At 35.6% G+C, this 22,426-nt stretch overlaps 1 protein-coding gene across 1 annotated transcript; it reads right to left on the bottom strand.

The window, feature by feature from the left end:
• Window positions 1–8,192: 8,192 nt before the first annotated feature.
• On the bottom strand, window positions 8,193–20,527 carry LOC101843668 (vomeronasal type-2 receptor 116-like). Its single transcript, XM_005068227.2, has 6 exons — window positions 20,331–20,527; window positions 17,761–18,052; window positions 16,653–17,465; window positions 14,901–15,128; window positions 11,621–11,747; window positions 8,193–9,103 (listed from the first exon to the last, which is right to left on the bottom strand). Exons 1-6 carry the CDS (start codon window positions 20,525–20,527, stop codon window positions 8,193–8,195), a joined length of 2,568 nt encoding a protein of 855 aa, XP_005068284.2.
• Window positions 20,528–22,426: the final 1,899 nt, after the last annotated feature.

Raw genomic sequence — 22,426 nt, forward strand, 5'->3', positions numbered from 1 at the left:
CTGATATTGAAGAGTATTAATGGCCATTGATTGTTAACTTATGTTTATTTTTACATTGTTTTTGGTGGTGGTATTGTGGGTGGTTTCCTCCCTTTTTTGGCTTTTGTTAATGTGGGATTATTTATTGCCTTTGTTTTCATGAGTGTAGTCTACTTCTTTGAGGTGTAGTTTTCCTTCCAGTACTTTATGTAGTGATGAATTTTTGCCTTTTCACCAAAGCATCCCACATATGCTGCTATCCAAGTCATGGAAGAGCACCCACCAGGAGAAGTGTGTGTCAGACCTTCTCCTTCCCACATTTCCCTGTTGGAGTCCCGTGACCTGCAGCCCCCAGAACATTGCAACCCCTGAATACCCCAGGGAGACATGTAGGCAGAACAAAGCATGCAGTATCTGTCAACATTACAGACTTTAACCTTTACCCACTAGGAAAGGTCAGTGCAGGGCATTCTCCAGCCCACTTGCCATGATGGAGTCCCCTGACTCATGCTCCCAAGGACTGTTCTGCAACTGAAGCCCCAAGAGAAATCTAGGGGCAGAGCTAACCAGCCTCTGCTGCCATGAGATACTTGAACCTGCCTGCACCCATTGGAAGTGATCCTTGGACCCATATCCACAAAAAGAGTGGATGAACCCACTGGAATAAGAGATGGGAAGATGACAATATAAGATCATATTCAACAGCTGGGCTTTGGTGGCACACACCTTTAATGCCAATACTCAGGAAGTATAGGCAGGCATATCTCTGTATTTTCAAGGCCAACCTTGTACACAAAGCTACTCAGAGAATCACTGTCTTAAAAAAACAAAAACAGAACACATTCAAGAAGAGAAACACTACTTTGATACCAAAAGAGTCTTCAAATTCTACATCAGCAAGACCTGATCATCCCAACGCAGATGAATCAAAAGAGAATGAACTTAAAAACATCTTTATGGAAGTGATAGAAGCCATAAAAAATAAAATTGCTTAAAGAAATGGAGGAAATAAAACAAAAAATTGAAGAAATGGTGATGGGGGAAGTCCTGTGTATATGTCAATAAAGCACTGTTGGCCAATAAGGAAGTTACATAGGTGGGACTAGGAGTACAGGAGGACTCTGGGTAGGAGAAACACAGGAAGTCAAGATGTAACACCATGGGGTAGGAAGCGTGGAAAGTTCTCCAGTAAGAGAAATACTTAGATTAACAATTATGGGGTAATTACTTAAGTCAGAGCTAGCCAGTAAGAAACAAGCAAGGCCAACAGCTTTATAATTAATATAGCCTCCTGTGTGTTATTTAGGACTCATTTAGCTCTGGAATCAGGCTGGTGGGAAGGCGTCTCTCAAGGAAAAGGTTTCCCTTTACAAAATGGAGGAAAAGACAAACCAAAAAATGTAAGAAATCAATAAATCTCTTAAGGAAAGCGGGGAAAGCCAAGAAAAAAGTAATCAACCAGATCATGGAAACAATTAAAATAGTTCAAGACATGAAAACTGAAATAGAGACAATAAAGAAAATACAAAATTTTGTGAATGCTGAAAATAGAAAATCTGGTGAATGATTAGGAACTACAGATGAAAGAATAACCAATAGAATAAATGAGGTAGAAGAATGAATCTCAGATGTTGAAGATGCCCTGAGGAAATAGAATCATTGACCAAAGCAAATCCTATATCCAACAAATCATTAACACAAAATATTCAGGAAATGTGGGACACTGTGAAAGGGTCAAACCTATTTATTTTATTAATTTATTTCTTCTTTAAATCTTCATTTTGCATTCCAACCACAATTTTCTCTCATAGCCCTCATACTGACTCCATTTTCCTCCCCCCTCTATCCACCTGTCTACTCCTCTTCTCGTGGAAGGACTCCCATGAGGAGTCAATGATTTCTGGCACAATAGATTTGAGCAAGACCAAGCCTCTCACATGCATTAGTCTGGGCATGTCATCCCATAAGAGGAAATGGGCTCCAAATTTGTATCAAGGTACTACTTCCAGGGTCCTCTCAACTACTCTAAGTTTCACAAATGTCTCCTACATGCAGACATCCTATTTCAGTACCCTGAAGTCTCCATATATGTCAGACTAGAGTTCATGAGTTTCAATGAGCTTTGTTCAGCTGTTTCTATAGATTTTTCCATCATGATCTTACCTCCTTTGCTCATGTTTTCCCTTTTCCTGTTTCACTGAACTTCCAGGGCTTGGTGTGGTACTAGATTGTAGATCTCTGTGATTGTTTCCATCTGTTACTGGATAAAGGAGCATTTGCCAATGTGATTGGAGGGATAGGCTAGTTTCTACTTCCTCTCCAGTATTGCTAGTAATCTTAGCTGGGGTTATCCTTGTGGATTCTTGGAAATTACCCTAGCACAAGGTTTCTCCCTATCCCCATAGTGGCTCTCTCTATTAAGTTTTCTTTTTCATCACTCTCCTACTTCATCACTCCCTCTCTCATACATTATTTTTCCCTCATGTTCTCATCATCCCTTCCCTTGTGGTTAATAACACCATCCCCCAATTTACCCAGTAGATCTAACCTAATTTCCCTTACCTGGGTCATTCATGTATTCCACTTAGGGTCCTACTTTTTGCCTAGCTTCTATGAAACTTTGGATTATTGTCTGGTTTTCCTTTGCTTTCCATTTAATAGACACTTTTATATGAATAAATACCAGGTTTGTCTCTCTGACACTGGGCTACCTCACTCAGGATGTTTTTCTCTAATTGTATACATGTACCTGAAAATTTCATGTGATCATCATTTTTTACATCTGAGTAGTAGTCAATTGTGTACATGTCTGACATTTTCCTCATGTAGTGTTTAATTGAGGGGCATCTTTGTAGTTTCCAGGTTCTAGCAACTATGAATAATGCTGCTATGAACATTGTTGATCAAGTATCTTTGTAGTATGATCAAGCGTCCTTTGGGTATGTGCCCAAGAGTTGTATCACTGGATCTTTAGATAGATTGATTCCCAATTATTTTGGATACTGATAAAATAATGATTTCCAAAGTGGCTGAATAACCAGTGGAGTAGTGCTTACTTGACTCCACATAATCTATAACATAACCTGTCTTCAAGATTTTTCATCTTTGATTTTATAACATGTGTAAGATGGTACCTCAGTGTCATTTTGCTTTACAATCCCTGATGATAAGAGATATTGAGCACCTCTGTAAATATCTTTTGGCTATTTGAGATTATTCTGGTGAAATTTCTTTGTTTAGGTCTGTACCCCATTTTTAATTGTATTATATTGTATTTTCTTTTATATCTAGTTTCTTGAGTTTTTGTATATTTAGGAGATCAGTCCACTGTCAGATTTGGGGAGGATGAAGGTCTTTTGCCATTCTGTAGGCTGATAATTGGTCTTATCAACAGTATCTTTTGCCTTAGAAAAGACTTTCAGTTTCAGGAAGTAACACTTATTGATTGTTCCTTTTAGTTTCTGTGCTACTAGGGTTATATTTAGGAAGTGGCCTTCTGTACCATTGGGTTGCATACATTCTGAGGTATATCCATTGCCAGGATATGTGACAACATCTTCCGGCCTCCAAAGTATGCATGCAACTTTTACACACACACACACACACACACACACACCATACACACACTCAATCATACACACATGATAAATACCAAATTCCCCTGAACATAAATATATGTGTATATGATTCAGAATGGTAAAAGCAACCATTTAAATTTCTAAAAATGACATGTAAGAGATTATTGTACTCTAAGCACATAGGATAAAATCACCTTGATTTAGATGATACTTTCCTTTATTTACTCACCTATTTGCAGGTAAGTTGCCTGCTTCCATATCTTCATAATTCTGAGTAACCTTTAGATGAACATTCATGAGCAAATGTCTCTGTGCTGTTCTGATATCAGAATATTGCAGAAGAGTTATAGATGGAACATGTGACAGTTCTTCTTTCATTGATTGAAGGACCACATTATATTTTTATTGGGATGACTTTAGTTTAGATTCACACTAAAAATGCATATGGCATCTTTCTTCCACTGTAGTTGTTCATAAAATAGCCCTCACATTTTAATGATAACTTTTTGGTAGAATAATGGATTGTCAATGTAGCTTTGATTTGCAATTACAGAAACCTTAGGATCTTTGAAACTGTTCCATTCTCATATACTTCAGTATAATTAAATTATTAAAATTCAGCACCTAATTTTAAAATTTATGTATTGCCAACTTTTAAAAGACTCATAAAATACCAATCCAAACTGATGAATCACAAGTTGACAACATTGCAATCTCTATTATGGTCCGGATAGAAGAACAAAATAAAGTTTCTCATTCCAGTTCTAGGAAATACAAAACATTTTTTTGTCCACCACACTATCTCTATTCTTTCACTTCATTTTATGGTTCAGAGGGCAGTAGTCTATCATGGCCTGTATATAAAGAAAGTATTTTAAAACAGACCTATACAATCCAAGAGCAGTAGTTTCATAAACTCCTTATTATGCTATCATTGATTTTTTTAGTGTTATGGGAGGTTGACCTCACTGTCTACGAAATGCAGGACATGTGCTTTACCACTTGTTTGCCTCTCCAGCAACCATTATTGAATCTTGCTCTCTTCCTTCATATTTATACATTTGAAGAGTTCATTCAGGCTAAATAACAATTAACATACCATTGTGATATAGTACAATGCATTCCTGGAGGAAGAAAAAAGAAACTCACTTTAGAATATGATGAATAGATTGGACATGTGAAAGTTTTAATTTCAGAGATTAGAATAACTCTTGGTGCTGATCTCTATTTTTGGTCTTTGAGGATGTTGTCATTCAAAATTCATTGACCTCTCTGCCTCTACTACCTTTCTTATGTTAAGAATATTTTCAAATATACACTAATCTAAACTTACAATTCTACATATTTTAGACACTGTCCATCTTTCTCCTTTAATATCTATCTAGCCATGATGAGTTAATCAACTTTATCCTGTTCAAGAAAAGAATGAAACAACAACATGCTCATTCATACAGATGAAATACATTATGCAATAATTGTTTTCCAGATGACGGTCATTATTTAACATTTTTAAAACTTATATTATATTTTTCTTCCTTTATTTTTTATTTGTAAAATTAAAATCTGACTAGATAATTTTTATGCTCCCATTTTAATCCATTGCATAGCTACAATAGCCCTCTTTCATTTTAGCTCTCTCTCTTTCTCTCAAATTCATGAAAAATCAATTGGTTCATAGTATGATTTTGACTTACATATAAAGTGTGAGAAACGGTCAGTAGAAGGACGAATATGCCAGAATAAATACATAACTAGATATTTTTATACTGCATACACTAGAATTTTGTTACTGATTGTTAAGCATTTTAATCAGACATTGCAATGATCAACTGTAACCTGCTTCTATATTTATTTTTATGTATGAGTGCTTGGCTTACATACATATATGTGTACAACACACAATTCTTGTGCCTATGCACTTCAAATCTTCTATAGCATGAGATAAACTCACTTGTAAACAATGATATGGGTACCAGAAATCAAATGTAGGTCCTATGCAAAACAAGCCCCTGTCCTTCAATGATAAGATATCTCTCTATCACCAACCTAATAGTTTAAAAGTCTGAGAGCCAAAATAGAATGTAATGAATTTTCATGATAAATTTCATGGTCCATAGCTTCCTCATGATGTGAAATCCTATTGGTATGCCATTTGTATGGGTAGGACTCGTCCTAATTGAAGGGCAGGGTCACACTCCCTTACTATTTATCAATTTAATGAGCCCATCACTTAAACACTCAATAAGTAATCCTCTAATTGGCAAACACTAGTAGCCAACTGAAATTTAATGAATGCACTTTAGTAATAATGCCTGTTAATCTAGAGTACCTGGAATTACCTGCCAGTAATCAAATGGCAGCTAGGAATATTCAAATTTCCAGGTTTTTGGCTAAGGAAGCATTCTGGAGAGACAACTAATGAAGTGTTCAAAATCCCTTGTCATCAGGAAAATTCAATTCTTAGATACCATCTTACTCCTGTAAGAATGGCTAAAATAAAAAACACCAATGACAGTTTATGCAGGAGAAAGGGGGAACACTACAACATTGCAGGAGGGAGTCCCAACTCGTTAAATCACTTTGGAAATCAGTATGAAGATTCCTCAGAAAAATGGGAATCAGCCTACCAGAAGACCCAGCAATTCCATTATTAGCCATATATCCAAAAGATGCCTGTTCCACTATGTTCATAGCAGGATTATTTCTGATACCCAGTATGTGGAAGCAACCTAGATGCCTCTCAACTAAAGAGTGGATAAAGAAAATATGGTATATTTACAAAATGGAGTATTACTCAGCAGGAAAAATTACAATGGAAACTTGAAATTTGCAGGCAAATGGAGAGCACTAGAAGAAACCATGACTACCTTATTTGTCCTCCTAGAACCTTTATCCAGTGACTGATAGAATCAGAGGTGGACACCCACAGCTAAACACCGAACTGAACTACTGGAACCCAGGGACAGAAAAGGAGGTGTGATGAGCAAAGGAGTCAAGACTGGACTGGTGAAACCCACAGAAACAGATTACCTGAACAAGTGGGAGCTCTTGGACACCAGGGTGATGGCTGAGAGACTGGAACCCCTGAATGTGCGTGTCTATGAGGAGGACTAGTCAGTCTATGGGACCTTCAGTAGTTTATCAGTATTTATCCCTGGCATACAAATGGACTTTGGGTCTCTATCCCACAATGATTGATGCTCTACTAGCCTCTACTAGCCTTGACTCTTTGGGAGAGGGCTTATGGCCTGCCCTGAATGAAATGAGAGACTCTGGAGATCCTCCATAGAAAGCCTTACTATGGATTGGGTGGGGGATTGGGGTGGCTGGGGGATGAGGGAGGAGGGGAGAGAGAGTGAGCTGGGATTGATATGGGAAGCAAGCTTGTTTCTTATTTAAATTAAAATGTTAAAATAAAAAAGCAGTATTCTGGTCTCTATGGTTACTGCATGTATATAGGAAAACACCATTATGCTGGAAATGAAAATGAAATCGTATTTTATAACAGAAAGCTAATACATATAAACTGAATCCAGGGATATTTATTCTACAAAAAGTATCTTTACTAGTACCCATTAAACACAGCTATATTAAGAGTCACAATTTTCTTAAATAGAAATTTGAAAGAATTTTGATGGTTAGTATCAAGTAAAATTCACACCAGCTACAAGATACCAACATAAAAATCTGTTCTTCCCCTTTCTGTGCCTCTTGTTGGACACTAAAATTTGAAGGTTCTTATGTCAAATACATGAACATAGACCCAGTCATCTCATCTAAGTCCCATCCTTCATCTGTTGATAATTTCTAATTCTGATATCTTAAGAGCAATTTGAAAAGCCAAAAAACAAATCAGAGTCTTTAAGAGTTTTCCAATATTTAAAATTTATATAATTTTAGGTGTGAGACTGTGTGTGTGTGTGTGTAGAGAGAGAGAGAGAGAGAGAGAGAGAGAGAGAGAGAGAGAGACTGCATAAACGTGTGAGTCCAGGTAACTTAAAAGCCCACAAGTGTTCATCTGATCCTTTGGATATATTGCTCTATGATATCCTGAAGAGAATTTTAATGACTCATATTATTTAATATCCTCTTCAAAAAAAGCACATGAAATTAACTGCTGAGGCATCAATCCAGTTTCAATTAATGTCTTTCTATCTTTTTCTCACTCTCTCTTCCATGTTCTACTTTTCTAACTCCTTGGATGCATCACTTTCTTCTAACCTTCCCCCCAACAAGATGGAGCATTGTTTTAAATATGTCTGCAAATCAAAGTTAGCTGTCTCAAAAATACCTTGTATTTTGCCCTTAGTAATCTACTGCCATCGAAGTCATTCACACATTCACACAGATATTTTAAAAAGAACTTAGATTATATTTTGGACAGATTTGTGTTTTAAAGCAGAAAATAATATTTCCTTTCTGCATTATCGTCCAATGGCCAGGTCTTATGAAATCAGTAACTGAGTGAAAGAGTATAGGAAACAATGTAGACAACAATAAGAGATATGATATTGTTAGGTCACATAATTATATGAAGAGTCAGAGTCATTTTAAAAGAGATAGGTGTTGCCTTGTAAGTAAATATTTGGTGGATATGAGCGAACTATATATAAGTGAGTTAGAATTAAGGAAACATTAGTTCTGGAAGGTGATTTTTCCCTGATACTTTAAAGAGATTTTTCTTGCTGGTCTTATCAAAATCATATAGCACTTAGGAACAAAGATGCATCCCAGCATCCCAGCACTAGAAGCCAAGACAGAAAATATTTCCACAACTACCATGACCTTACCCTTTGTGCTATAGTACACAGGGAGGAAAGTGATCCAGACACAGCAGAACAACAGCATGCTAAATGTCAAGAACTTGGCTTCATTGAATGTGTTAGGCAGATTCCTGGACAAGAAAGCCACAGTGAAGCTTACCTGAGCCAGGCTGGCAAGGTATCCCAGGACAGAGTAGAAGGCAGTGAATGAACCCTTAATGCACACAATGATGATGTGGCCATGCTCAGAGTGGGTATCAATGTTAACAGAGGGAGGAGAAGCTCCCAACCAGACTGAACAGATAATAATTTGGATGAGGGTACAGAAGGCGATGATGTAATTAGGTCCTCCTGAAACCAGGAAGTATTTCATACTTTGTCCAGGGGCTGTGACTTTGAAAGCCAGAAGCACAGTCACTGTTTTGGCCAGCACAGTGGAAACAGCCACAGTGAATACAACTCCAAATGTGATTTGCTGTAAGATGCATGTAGCTGAGTTTGGATGGCCAATGAAGAGCAGGGGGCAGAGGAAACAAAAAAAGAGTGAGATGAGCAAGATGTAACTGAGCTTCCTGTTATTGGCCTTCACAATGGGAGTGTCGTGGTACTTGACAAAGACCCCAAGAACTAGAGCTGTGAATGCAGAAAAGCACAAGGCCAATAAGGCAAGAGTCATCCCCAGAGGATCTTCATAGCTCAGAAATATCATTGTTTTATGTATACACTGGTTCTGCTCTATGTTGGCATACTGGTCATCAGGGCACTTCACACACTGATCCACATCTGAGGAGGAGAGTAATGTATTATTAGTTCAACTTCAGCATTTTTATTGGCAGGGCATTTCAATCACATGTACAGAGAAACCACTGCAATATCTGAATTTTCTTGTTGAGGATGTCATAGAAGGACTTTGCTGCCTAGAAACACTTCCATTTCATAATGCTCATCAACTATGTGAGGAACAAAATCAAAGAATTTTTCTCTGTTTAGGTATATTAGTGCATTTATATGACATGATATCAAGAAGCACAGATTTTTTTACTACAATCAGGAGACTATGAAGACATGACTTATTTTGCTAAATTTACAAATGCTAACTTCCTTTACCACAGACTTTCTGAGTGTTTTTAAAATCCCACACACATGGATTCTGTGCCTCCTGATGCCTTGTTTTTGTCATTTCTATTAATGTTGTCTCCACGATATATGAATTCTGTGTTTTATACTCTGACCAGAACTCTGATACATTTTTATTTTAAATTTTCTGGCCCAAATACATTTAAATAAAACACATTTAAATGAAATTAGTGGTTTGTATAATTGTGTTTATATTCACTGGTGAATATTCATATTTACAATAAAAATATCTGGAGAATTTGAAAGTTATTGGGATTATATGGAGCAAGTAGGAGGGTGAAAGTGAGTGATGAATAGAGTTTGGGAAATGCACACCCTTAATTTAGTCATCTTTTTGTAGTATCAAAAGATAACTCCCAAGTTTTGTCCATAAGAAGCTGTAGCCTATCTGTGAAATTAGAATCCTCTGTACATACATAGCATTACTATGCCCCTTTATCATGGTTACACTCCATATGGTAAAAGACAACACCCTGCTCCTTCCCTAATTTCCTATTTTCCATCTCTATACGACCCAGACTCTGTCAATGTACTCTGTGATTAAGTTGATACTGACAAGCAGCATTAGAGAGAAAACACAAGAAACTTCAAGACAGAGTGCTAACACAGAATGTTGTGATGATTGATAGTACCCCATTTATAAGTTGTGATAACCATTATACTAAGTGTAGAAATCTGTATAGTAGTTGCTCTTGTTCATCAGATAATTGCAGACAGTGAGAATGGGCCATCATTATTTAAGGAGATTATATAGAAAAAAGTTTATTTGCACTTTAATTAGTTAATTTGTTTAAGGGCCTGGGAATTTTGTTCAACTGTGATAGAATGTATTGCTCTCCCAGAAGACCTGAATTCAGTTCTCACTATAAATTCAGGTGTCTCATAAATTTGTGAAACAAACTACAAAAGCATTGGGTGGCTCTCAATAGCACTCTCCCTCCGGTGCATATAACTATCAACCTTATATACAAACATATAATCATATAATAATGAATACATTTTGATAAATTTTCATAAGTATACATTAATCTTAAGTGGTTTTATATTACAAAGAGTTAAGGATGCTCAGTTTAATAATTTTGGAATATGATTTATGTGGCACTGCATGGAGTTCCTTATACCACATGTGTCCTGAAGCTTATCTGTGCTAGTGGAAAGTAATTTAACTTAAGTGTCATCTCACTGTCCATAAATATCCATCATGGACTTTCATTTCATTTTATGAGATGACATGCAAAAGCAGTGAAAAAAGATTAGTCCACCATTTTATTTAGAACGTCCTGAATAAATAATCATTAGACTAATATGTGGTGTATAAGTGATAATATGATTTGAATAATTGTGGATATTTTTGTGACATTATCACTAGGTTATGTACATAAAAATATTGAATATTGTTTTCATATTATGTATCAATATGTTTTCCCACATTCCTAACTTTTCAATAAAGCTGCAATTTTAATAAGAGTTCTATGGATATTGCATGTAGTCTTCTGTCTCTTCTCAGCTGTTCATGAAAATTGAACAGTAATAAATTTCCCTTAATATTATAGTGGATTTGTATCTGATTATCAGTAGGCACATTCCATAGTATTGCAGATTTATTGCTCTATTCTATTATTTGTGAGCACTTGTGCATACAGAGTATGTATAAACATATGTAGGCATACATACATGTAAAAACATTAAAGTAGCCGGGCGGTGGTGGCGCACGCCTTTAATCCCAGCACTCAGGAGGCAGAGGCAGGCAGATCTCTGCGAGTTCGAGGCCAGGCTGGACCAACAGCCTCCAAAACAATAGAGAGAAACCCTGTCTCATAAAACCAAAAAAATTAAAGTATTTGGAAAGATTCAAGACCGAGATATAATTCAAGACCCAAATGTAATTTTAGAGGATATTAATCACTGGAAAGACCATGTGTAAAATTCTCTCAGACTGCACGTTGATTACCAAAACTGTCTCTTTTAGAATATGCCACCTGCTGTGAATTTAAAATGGGTCAATATGTAGATTGATACATGAGGAATTTTATACAGGGACATATTAATGAACATATTCTTGTAAAGCTTAACTTAGGCAAATATATTGTGTTTGTGCAACTCCCTTCCAGACACTTTCAGCATCTCAGTGTGGCGAGTATTTATGACTTCCTCAATACTCACTTGTCTCATTAGAGATTTCATTTTCTGGGCAGGGATTGCATTTAAAACAGCAGGCTGCCATTCCATCCTGCCCTAATTTTCGGAATCCAGGACCACAATCAGCATTGCACACAGAGGGTGGTGGTATCTGTGAAAATTCACAAGCATGGTGATACCAAAAGTTTAACCTACTCCTTTCATACCTGTATTACACATCATGTTTATATATTGATAAGTTAATTTCATATACACCAACTGTGTGATCTCATTACAAAAAGCAAAGATTCTAAAATACATAAAAAAGATTAAATAATAAATGTGGTTTTCAAACTAGTCTGTCACCCTATCTTTAAGCATTTTATTAAGTGGCAATGGCATCATGATAAATGCAAAGAGTGCAAGCCAATTAGAAGTGTTCTTTCAGCATCTCCAGATTCCTGCCTGATCTTCCTTACTGTAACAATTGAGCAAGTCTACCCTTCCCCCTAAATTTACTAATAGCAGAGTTTAATCACAACACCCAAATAGCAATGTAGGATAAATGTGCTTCTGAAACAAGGGAAATATCTCCTAAAATCTCAGACAACACACATTAATTCCAATGAAATAGTACTGCAAAGAATGACATACAGACTGTGAAGAGCAAAAGGCTCTCTAGGCAGAACCCAGTGTACTTTTTTATTAGGAAGTGCTGACTTGATGTGTAGTGATCTGGAAAGTAAAGTGTTTCCTAATGTGAAAAGTTTAACAAATCTACAAATGCATGGGTAACCTGAATAAAACTTACATTGTTGAAAGTTTTATCAATGTAAATATGTATACAATATCTTTGATTACTATGAACCTGGTGAAGGGCATCTATAAGTTGCATAGAGGGGACCTGATTCTTGCTTGCTCACTTTTCGTCTTTGGTTTTGTGTTAACTTTTACGTCAAAATGAACGCATCTCCTAAGCACAGAACCATCTTATGTTCTCCACAACTATGGAGAACTACAATGCTTCCTGTTCGTTGTTGTTTTTGTTCAAGCAAATTCTCAGTGTGCAGCTATGGATTGCATAAACTCCCTTTATAATGATGTATTTAATACCTTCATTTTGTATGTATTTTTCCATTTATTTTATAATTTTATCATATTTTATCAACTATTTTGAATGAGTGAAGACAAGGAATGCCGTTATCCATTTTCTGCTTATTTCACTTAAGGATCTCTGTCTGGTTTGAACCCCCGATGTAGTTAAGGATTACTACAAAAAGAAAGATTACCAGATTCTTTTTTAAATGAGTTTTACTTAAAGACATGCACCACAAACTCATTGACTCCATCAGACTTTAATGAATAATCTCTGATTTTTCTCTCCCTGTGGTATGATGCTCTCAATATGCTTGTCACATGAAACAATTATATATCAAGATGTTCTCATTGTAATCTGTCAGGCTTAATTTCTTTTATTTTTTTATCAACCTGAGTCGAGATTGGACTTTATTTTTATTTTTTGGGTTTTGCGAGACAGAGTTTCTCTGTATTGTTTTGGAGGCTGTCGGTCCAGCCCAGCCTCGAACACACAGAGATCCGCCTGCCTCTGCCTCCCAAGTGCTGGGATTAAAGGCATGCACCACCACAGCCTGGCAAGATTGGACTTTATTAAGAGTCTTTTGTTCAGAATTGTAGATGATAATTGAATTCTGTCCTTCCATTTATTCATGTGGTATTACACTCTTAAATTCTACATATCTTGAAGCATGCTTACATCTTTGGAATGAAGTCATCTTGTTTGTAGAAACTGATCTTTCTGTTGTGCTGTTGAGATTTCTTGACAGGTGTTTAGTACAGAGTTATTACACCCATATCCATCCAAGATATTTTTCTAGGGATTTACTTTTCCTCCTTTTATAGGTTTCTCAATATTTCCCCAATGAAATTTAAAAAAAGAATCTTTGAATTTTCAAACCAATTTTATTGTCTGTGCACTTTGATAAGAAAATGAAGCCATTGACAATCAATTCTTATGGAAAATATTTTTAAATTTTTGGTTATGGCAATATTTGATACTTTTCTGATAGCTGATACTCTGACTATTGTTCCAGTGATGGTTATAAATACTTTGACTTCTTATTCAGCCTGATGTTTTATCTGAAAGAGTTCTTCAAGTTCTTTCAGAGTCTTGCTTCATTTGTTATGCATTCTATAATCGTTTGCATTAGTGAACTTTGTCCTGTCTCTTTCTATAGTTAGGGGTAATTGTGCTTGTTGAACTAACCAAGATTGGCAACATATTTCTCTAAGTATTTGGAATATATCACTTTTACTTCCCTCCTTTAAGAGTACATTTAATAGATTCTATTATCCAGTAGAAAAACTCTAAGTTTCATACTATCTAGGAAAACTGAAATATTACCTCGTTATGTTTGAAGACTTTGCCGAAATCAAAGTCTTTACAAATTATATACTTTGTACTAGGCAGTTTGAATTGAATACCTTAAAACCGTGCACATCATACTTCATTTCTATAAAATGCCCATGAGAAATAATGGGATATTTCATTTACAAATTTCCTCTTAATAACAATGCTCAAAATAAGGAGAAGAAAATTAGACACACCCTTATTATTTTGAATGAACTATGAAATAATATGAACAAGCAAGGTATAGTGATAAAATAATTTTATAGTGTATGATTCAGAGCTGGATTCATGACTCAGAGTTAGGTAAGAATTCCTGCTCATGAATAGGACTCAAGTTTGAATTCTAGCAGTCATTGCATGGAAATAAATTTTCTCCATTTCCTAGGACTCAAATAATTCTGCAGTCATCCATATGAACAACAGTCATAGCAGGTGTCAGAATATATGAGGACAAAATTTCCATACCCACAAAAATGAAAAAAGAAGTGAAAAGCAACTTAATAATTCATAGAATATCTAATGTGTGTCCTAAAATATTAATGCATGGTCAGTATATTTATAATCTACTCCATCCTTACAACAGTGTAGATTATAAATATACTGACCATGCATTTTTACATTTAATTTGTTTGATACTTTAACAAAGTGTTCCTAAATTGTCAACAATTCAAATGAGGAATTAACATTTTTAGGACACACATTACTGTATGATGTGGGAAATCCTCAAAAGATTAATAAAAAGTCATATCACAAAGGAGAAAAGAAGAAACATAAAGTAAAAGGCTTCATATTGGTTCATAAAATGACAATTTATTACATAAAGTTTTAAGGAAGCATGAATGTTCCCAATTGATAGTGTTACTGATGAGTAATGGAAATCAATTTGGGCTGACCCACCTTTGTAGTTCCTGTGGCCCACTCTATCATTTCTTCATATACATGGAACTGTTGTCCATGTGGAAAATATGGGCTATATTTTCCTATCTTCACCTTAAATTTAAGACCATGTGGGAAATTCCAAATCTGAAAAATGTCATACTCTTCCATGTGTTCTTCTTTATGGTTCATATTCACTCTGTCCCCAACAGGATTTGTGAATTGTGTCTTCTTCAGAATTGCATTCAGCTGCAAGACAGACAGCATCCTATATTGTGTTTGCCCTTCATTGAAGAAAAATAATTCTTATTTTATCTTAAAATCAGCATTATTGTATGTGGTTAGGGGAGAAACCTCAATGAAATTAAAGTGGTAAAGAAGATTGTAATAATGTTCTTTAATTTTAGATCCCTCAGAGGAACCAATGAAACACATACAGAGACATACATTCAGACACCAAACATAGATGTGCAGCCCACTCACACACACAGAAACACACATGAAAGAGAAAGATCCTCAAGTTAATCCAGAGATACACATAAAATACAGGAACACATTTATTTAACAAACATACACATATACATGCCCTGGAATTCCTTTACTTATGCAGTCAAACATACACAGGCATATTCATCCAAACATACATAAAGAACATGAGAACACAGTAACAGGAATGCAAACATACCCAAATGCATACAGGAAAATGCACACAGATACAAACAGGGAAGCTTTGAGAAACAGAAAAACATATCAACACATCAAAACACAGACATGCTCACTCATACATGCCCACACACACACACACACACACACACACACACATACACACATATATACCAATGCAGATATACATATGTGAAACCACATAGATGGAAATGCACAAATATACACAAATTCTCATGTAGACACATTCACTGCCAAATACATACAGGTAGATACACATATTAAATATACCCATACAGAAAGACACAGACAAATTTATTATAAATTCCACATAAAGACAGACAGATAATCATACGAACCTATATGAAGACATGCATACATAGACATGAACAGAAATACACAAAAATGCACACATGTAGAGTCAGAAACCTCCAGTCACACACATGAATGTACATGTATGTTCTGAACTGACATAACAGTATTGCCTGTGTAATAATTTTCAGAATGGCAACTGTGTTCTCAGAGCTGATATTGGGGGAAGAATCAGGTGAGAGTACTTATGGATATTATCCCCTACATTATTCACAACAATCTTGACAATGAATGTGCAAAGTTATCATCTAATTAAAGGGAATATTCATGAGGAAGCACTGATAATGCTTACAGTATTAGAACAGGGTTGGCTGGGTGTTGGTGGTGCATGCCTTTAATCCTAGCACTCCGGAGGCAGAGGCAAGCAGATCTTTATCAGTTCAAGGCCAGCCTAGGCTATAGAGTGAGTTCCAGGATAGGCTCCAAAGGTATACAGAAAAACCCTGTCTCAAAAATAACCTGAAAAGCAAAAAACAAAAAAAACCTGGGGTGATGATATTCAGATACTCAGTAACAAAATCTCTGATTGTCCTTAGTGCATATTGTCTTAGGCTCCATTGCCTTTGCACTAGAGATTTTTACCAAACTCTAGATTTACTCCCTCAGAAGAAAAGAAAATGCTCAGACATCTTTATTTTGGGGTGAATACTCCCCAGTCCTCTGAGTCTAGGCATCTGATAGACTCCTAATAATACGACATTGCTGACACAAAATAACATCTAACTGAAGGAATACTACCTTCACACAGCTAGAACTGTTTCCTTTCCCTTTGTCCATTGGTTGTGTATCTACTTGTTGTAGATCCACCTCATGCAGTGCATGGGCCAAAGCATACACAGCATTGTATATGTCGTAACTGCCATCACTAAAGGCCATGTCAGAAGTCCGTACCACTAGCCATTCCAAGGAGGTATTCCATGAGTATTTCTTCAGTGTCTTACAGTTGGATGTAGAAACTTCACAATTAAAGTTCATCCATTCCATCCTTGCAAGGTATTCATCTTTGTTTTTGATAGGGTTCGCTTTCTTAACAAATTTTTTAAAACCAGAAATATCACCACAATGTTGAGCAAAAGCTAGAGTCATTTGGGCTGTATGAAATACAAAGTCTCTTTTACTAGTTGTCACATCCCACTGTGAGGTGATGACCCATATTCTCTGTAAACCTTGGGATTTCCACAATCGAAAGCTCACAGCAAGAGTACTGTCTGAATCACCATAAATGATAACAACATTTGCGGATGACGTCTTAATTTGGTTATAATATATTTCAGCTCTTGACATGTATAACTGCATGCTGATTGGAATCACATTTACAAAGGCAAGGCAAACTGTATGTTTTTCCAACACTCTTCTCAAGTGTGAGAGAAATTGGGTGCCCTGATCATTGTCAGAGATGACTAGCCCTACCCAGTTCCATCTGAAGTGAAGTATGACAGTGACCATGGCCAGGGCTAGAGACGTGTCCTTGGGGGCCATTTGATAGAGATATGGAAATTTTTCACGATCACTTAAGATTGGATGGAAGGATCCATAGGTAAACTGAATGACCTAGGATGCAGAGAGAACCATGAGGTGCCATGGAGTCCAAAGAGCTTGTAAACACATTTTTTTCTGCAAAAAGTTCTAGAAACCTTACTTGTCAAATCCCCTTAGCTTTACTTCTTCCCCATCTTTATTTCAAACATGGAAATGTGGATAGCTCTTCATTCTCTGAATACTACTCATGAGCTACATAGATTGACATTAATGTAAGTCTAGTCCCCTCTGAATACAGTTTTTAGTATCTGGGAATGGATCCCATCAGGACAGCATTTCAGTCAAACCCAAACCATAAAATTTGTACCTGTTGGAATTTCCAGAGGTCCAGGTATGACAGAAGAATTGCAGATGTTTCCCAGTTTGGTCCCGTAAATATCACATTACATGTGATATCTTCCTCACAGCAATAATTAGGGAAAAAATCAGGATCTTGTCCCAAAATTCTAGTCAAAGTGTACAATTTAGACACACTGATACAATAATGTCCATCATTATTAAATACTAGAGATTTATTTGGTAGTAGATCAGGATTCCTGTTGACCTCATCCAGGGTAAAAGCCAAGGCCAGTACAAACTTGTAGTTCTCAGTTGGTGTTCTGTTAAAGGGTACAGTGTTTAATATGAACAAACATCAGTACATGAGAATTTATAGTCCATACAAGGACTATCTTGTACTGCAATGTATCCCCAACCTCCCTCCAATATTGAAATAAATATCTTCTGTTGTGATGTTGGAAAGTCATAAGATCTTGAAAGCTTGTAAAACCTTTGAAGTCCATAGGGCTTGATCTCCCATAAATTAGATGCTCCATTGACATCTTATACAGAAAGCATTTTCCATCTCTGGTTTTTGACTGCTTCCTCAGAAGGTAGAGATGAGACACAGTCATTAACCAAACAGTAAACCTAGCCATCTTCACATTGAAATTATTGATTAATATAAAAAAGCATATGATGTATTAGCTAAAGAGCTTATTTTTATGAAAATTACTGAAATGGCTAAGATTGAAAAACAATCACAGATGAGTTCATAATAGTTTTATGGGGCAATATTTTTCCATGGGCTTACAGTTAGCGATAATTAGTGGGCAATATAGTTAACATATCCTCTCATGTCCACCAAAATCTTGCTCATGCTTTTATTTCAGGTGTAATTGAAGGCAATTAATCTTTTTTAATGCTTACTTTTAAATAAATTCAAGCACCAAAGACATATTTGGTAGAATATTTGAATGTCTGCATCAATCTCTGTGCTTTTCATGATTAATGCTAACTTTGGCCACAAAGGTGCACAAATCACTTTGTTTTTAATTACAATTTCCTATAGTCTAGTCTGGCCTCAAATACAAAAGGATGCACCTGCTCTAGGTCTTGAGTACACATATTAAAGTCATGTATCCCACTACAGTATTTTTCAACTTGTTCACATTTAAAAACAAGCATCTCATATATTCAAACTGGGCATATCTAACCATCATATTTTTCTACTAATTACCATTATTGGAATACTTTAGCATTTACATCAACAGGAAAGTTGGAAGATAACAATATTATATTGTGTTCATGTTTATGGGAAGAATGATAACTCATGTTTCTCCAGTCATTTTATATAGTATGATTTATATACATTAAACATGCTACTTTATTTGAACAATTTATTCAGAGTTATATTCAATCTGTTTGCCATTTAGAAATTGTAAGTTTCTCATGTCTCTGTTTATAAAAAGAGGCATTATATGAATGTTCCTTATCTCAAAGAAAAAATATCGTTGCAATTTTCAGTAAAAACAAAAAATTTGAGAATAGATCTCATGCAACTGAAACACTAAATTCACAACAATGAAATTAAGAAACATCAGTGACTAGAGCTCTCATATTTGACAACTGAACTAAAGTGCTGTGTTTAACCCAACTACATGCATTCTACAAAATCATTATGTGTATATTGCCTACATTGGTAAAATATGCATGTATAATTAGAAAAGTACTGAAAGAGAAATGTAAGAGGTAAGCGTGTTATGAGTGACAGAGAACAAACAACTTATATTTAAAATAAAAGACAAATGATTCTTAAATAAAGGGAAAGAAGAGCTAGTAGGGCTAGTAGGTAAGTACTCTCCCTGTTCTCAAGTGTGCCAAATATCATATGCCACAGCTATCACTCAGGTAAGTGACAAGTGAAGTATGCAGCCATCACTATTAATTTAACCACAGTTTTTAAAGACTGTAGACATATCAATTACAATCCACGCATTACTTCCTTACTGTAAATTGTGAATGGAGAACTGGACATTGCATATAAGTAAAGTATGGAGAAACAGGAAGACAAACGAAACTCACAAAAGACAGGTCCCCTACATATATTCTTAAGTCAGCTTCAGGAGTTAGAGTGGTCACATGCAAGAAATTTGAGGGAGTTCTTAATATTTATGTGAAATCTCTTTGCAGCTCTGTGTGGCACAAATATGTCTGCTACTCACACAAGCACATACTGATGAAATGACCATGAGCAGATTCTAAGGCCATTTAATTTCATGTACTTAGAGTGAAATTCATTGAAATAGTATTGGTTTTCTTTTGATGAGACATTACTGACAACTGTGCTATGGACAATGTCAAGAGGAGGGGACTTTGTGGTGGATCATGATAGTGACTGCTTCCTTATTTCCACTTCTAGCCTTGAAAGTGAGAGGATAACTGGAAGAAAAACAGAATACACATTGGACAATCAAAAACAGTAAAATAACAAAGAGTCTCTAAAAGAACTTGGGGTCGTTTGTTGGTAAGGAAGTTCAGAGAACAGGACAAAAGAATTAAAGAACCGTCTTGAAATACTCATGATGATATTTAAGTGAAAACTACAAAAAAACTTACTTTATATTCAACCTTTGTTTGAAATATTCTTTATCCACTGGCCACTGCACAATTCTAGGTGAGAAGAAACAACCTGTCTTCAAGTTTTTATCCTTGTCATTACTCTGCTTCAATTTCCAAAAACAACTGGGATTCGTGAAACTGGCCATTAGAATTGGAATCTTCAGGAGCATAAAGAGGAAAGTCAAAATGAACATCTCTGTCCTATACTAAGCAGAGTGGCTTGAATTGTTAAGTGTCATATAGAGAAGCACATTAAATGGGTCCCCACTTTCCCTACCTGCTTTTATTTCTTGGGGAAATGAGATGCTATTTTTGAGTCTGTGATTCCTTTTTCTCCCAGGTGTTTCTTCAACCCTGGAGGAATATTGTCTTCCCTGGGACTCTGCATCTGGGGTTCCCAGTGCATGTGAAAAATATGGGCTGATTCATATATAAGGGGTAGTTCAGTATCTCATCCCATGACATCACTCATGTTTGTTGTTATAAGGTCCTGGGAGTAACACAGTTTTAGAAAATTTGGTCCCAAGACTACCTGGATTTATGTTAACAATATTAAAAATTAGATGAGTGTATTTTCTCAAATGACCCACATGGAATCCATCAATTAACGGTTCAAGAAGGATACACAAGTCAGAAATCATGGTAACCCATGGGACATTCCACCAACAAGTCCATGCCAGTGCTAGGCAGCCTAAATTTTGAAGCATATGACATCCACAGAATATGCGGTGTAACCTATGTACACCAAATCTGTATTTCCATTTTCTAAAAAAACTATAATCAGGTCAAATCACAACATTACCGAATACACGTGTATTTAAACATATCCAACTCATTATAGAATCACAATTCATTTGCATGTTTAATGCTGATTTTCAAATATCGAAAAAGATCCAGAGAAAAACCAGACCTTTGAGACTCACTTCAGATACAGCATCAAACCTATCACTCTTCTGCCCAACCAATCATTGTCATTGAGAAGATAAACTTATAATTTGAGTTCCAAACAACTATCTCCATCTCTTATCCTCAGTTTTCATTGATACCTTGTGATGACTAAATTCTTCTACTTTATCTTTGAGTTCCTATATTTTTATGGTAATGTAAATTCCAGGAGTGACTTGAAGACTTGTGATGAGTATCTTACTAGGAAACAATTCCTGTGAAATGACCCAGTGTTGAATGTGTAAAATCATATTCCATTGTCCTACTTAACCACTCTAGTCTGCATTCTAGAATCTTGATTGTTGGTGGAAGAGTGGACCAACAATATGTTCTTATGTATTTTTGTTCTCATTGGCTTCATATGGTGTCCCATCCCCAATTATGTGAAGACTATTCCATGTTCAAATATTACTTGTGTTAATTTGTCTAAAATATTTGCATACATATGCTGTGTGTGTCTCTGTGTGTGTTTGAGTATATATATGTATACATATATATATATGTATGATATATGAGAGAGAGACAGACAGACAGACAGACAAATGAATGAACAGACTGAAAGACTGACAGACATATACTGTTGTAGCTAGAGTTGGTGAAAAGTCTTAATTTCCCAAACCTAACACTCGAGTTTAATATGATTATTTCCTATTCCATCCACTGTCCTCTAATTTTATCATTAATTTCTTCCAGACATAGGGCAATTTTGTTGTGTGTATAAAATATGTGCATGCCTTTTATCTGACTTTTATTCTTTCTAATAGATCCATGAACACTGAGATATTATTCATTCAACTTTATTTTTAGTTCCAATCATGTATGAATTTAATACAAGTTCTTTATTTAATCTTCTATATATTGGTTAATGACAGTTAATAATAACTGGGTATCAATTTAAGTGAGATAATTTTGAATGAAAGTCTTAAAATTCTAAGAATTATTGTAAATAGCAATAATCACTATTAGTGTGTGAAATAAAATTTAAATGATATCTTTTCTTAATTTGCACATTTATTTGCAGGCATCAAAGTTGACTCCAAAGCATTTGTATTATGAATAATGCTGAAATAAATATGGATAGAAAATAGGCTCTGTGCTTTACTGACGCATGTACCTACAGAAACTTCCCTTAGAAATGCGGAAGAACC

The sequence above is a fragment of the Mesocricetus auratus genome, unplaced genomic scaffold (assembly GCF_017639785.1).
Source record: "Mesocricetus auratus isolate SY011 unplaced genomic scaffold, BCM_Maur_2.0 Super-Scaffold_15014, whole genome shotgun sequence".
Lineage (NCBI taxonomy): Eukaryota > Metazoa > Chordata > Mammalia > Rodentia > Cricetidae > Mesocricetus > Mesocricetus auratus.

What these genes read in the sequence shown, in the direction of transcription:
- LOC101843668 (XM_005068227.2), bottom strand. Translation starts at nt 20,527, where the DNA reads ATGTTCATTTTGACTTTCCTCTTTATGCTCCTGAAGATTCCAATTCTA. An exon ending in ACCTCTGGAAATTCCAACAG is followed by an intron (nt 17,466 to 17,760) that starts GTACAAATTTTA and finishes TCTGCATCCTAG; the next exon opens with GTCATTCAGTTTACCTATGG. An exon ending in TGAAATCTCTAATGAGACAA is followed by an intron (nt 9,104 to 11,620) that starts GTGAGTATTGAG and finishes TCTCCTCCTCAG; the next exon opens with ATGTGGATCAGTGTGTGAAG.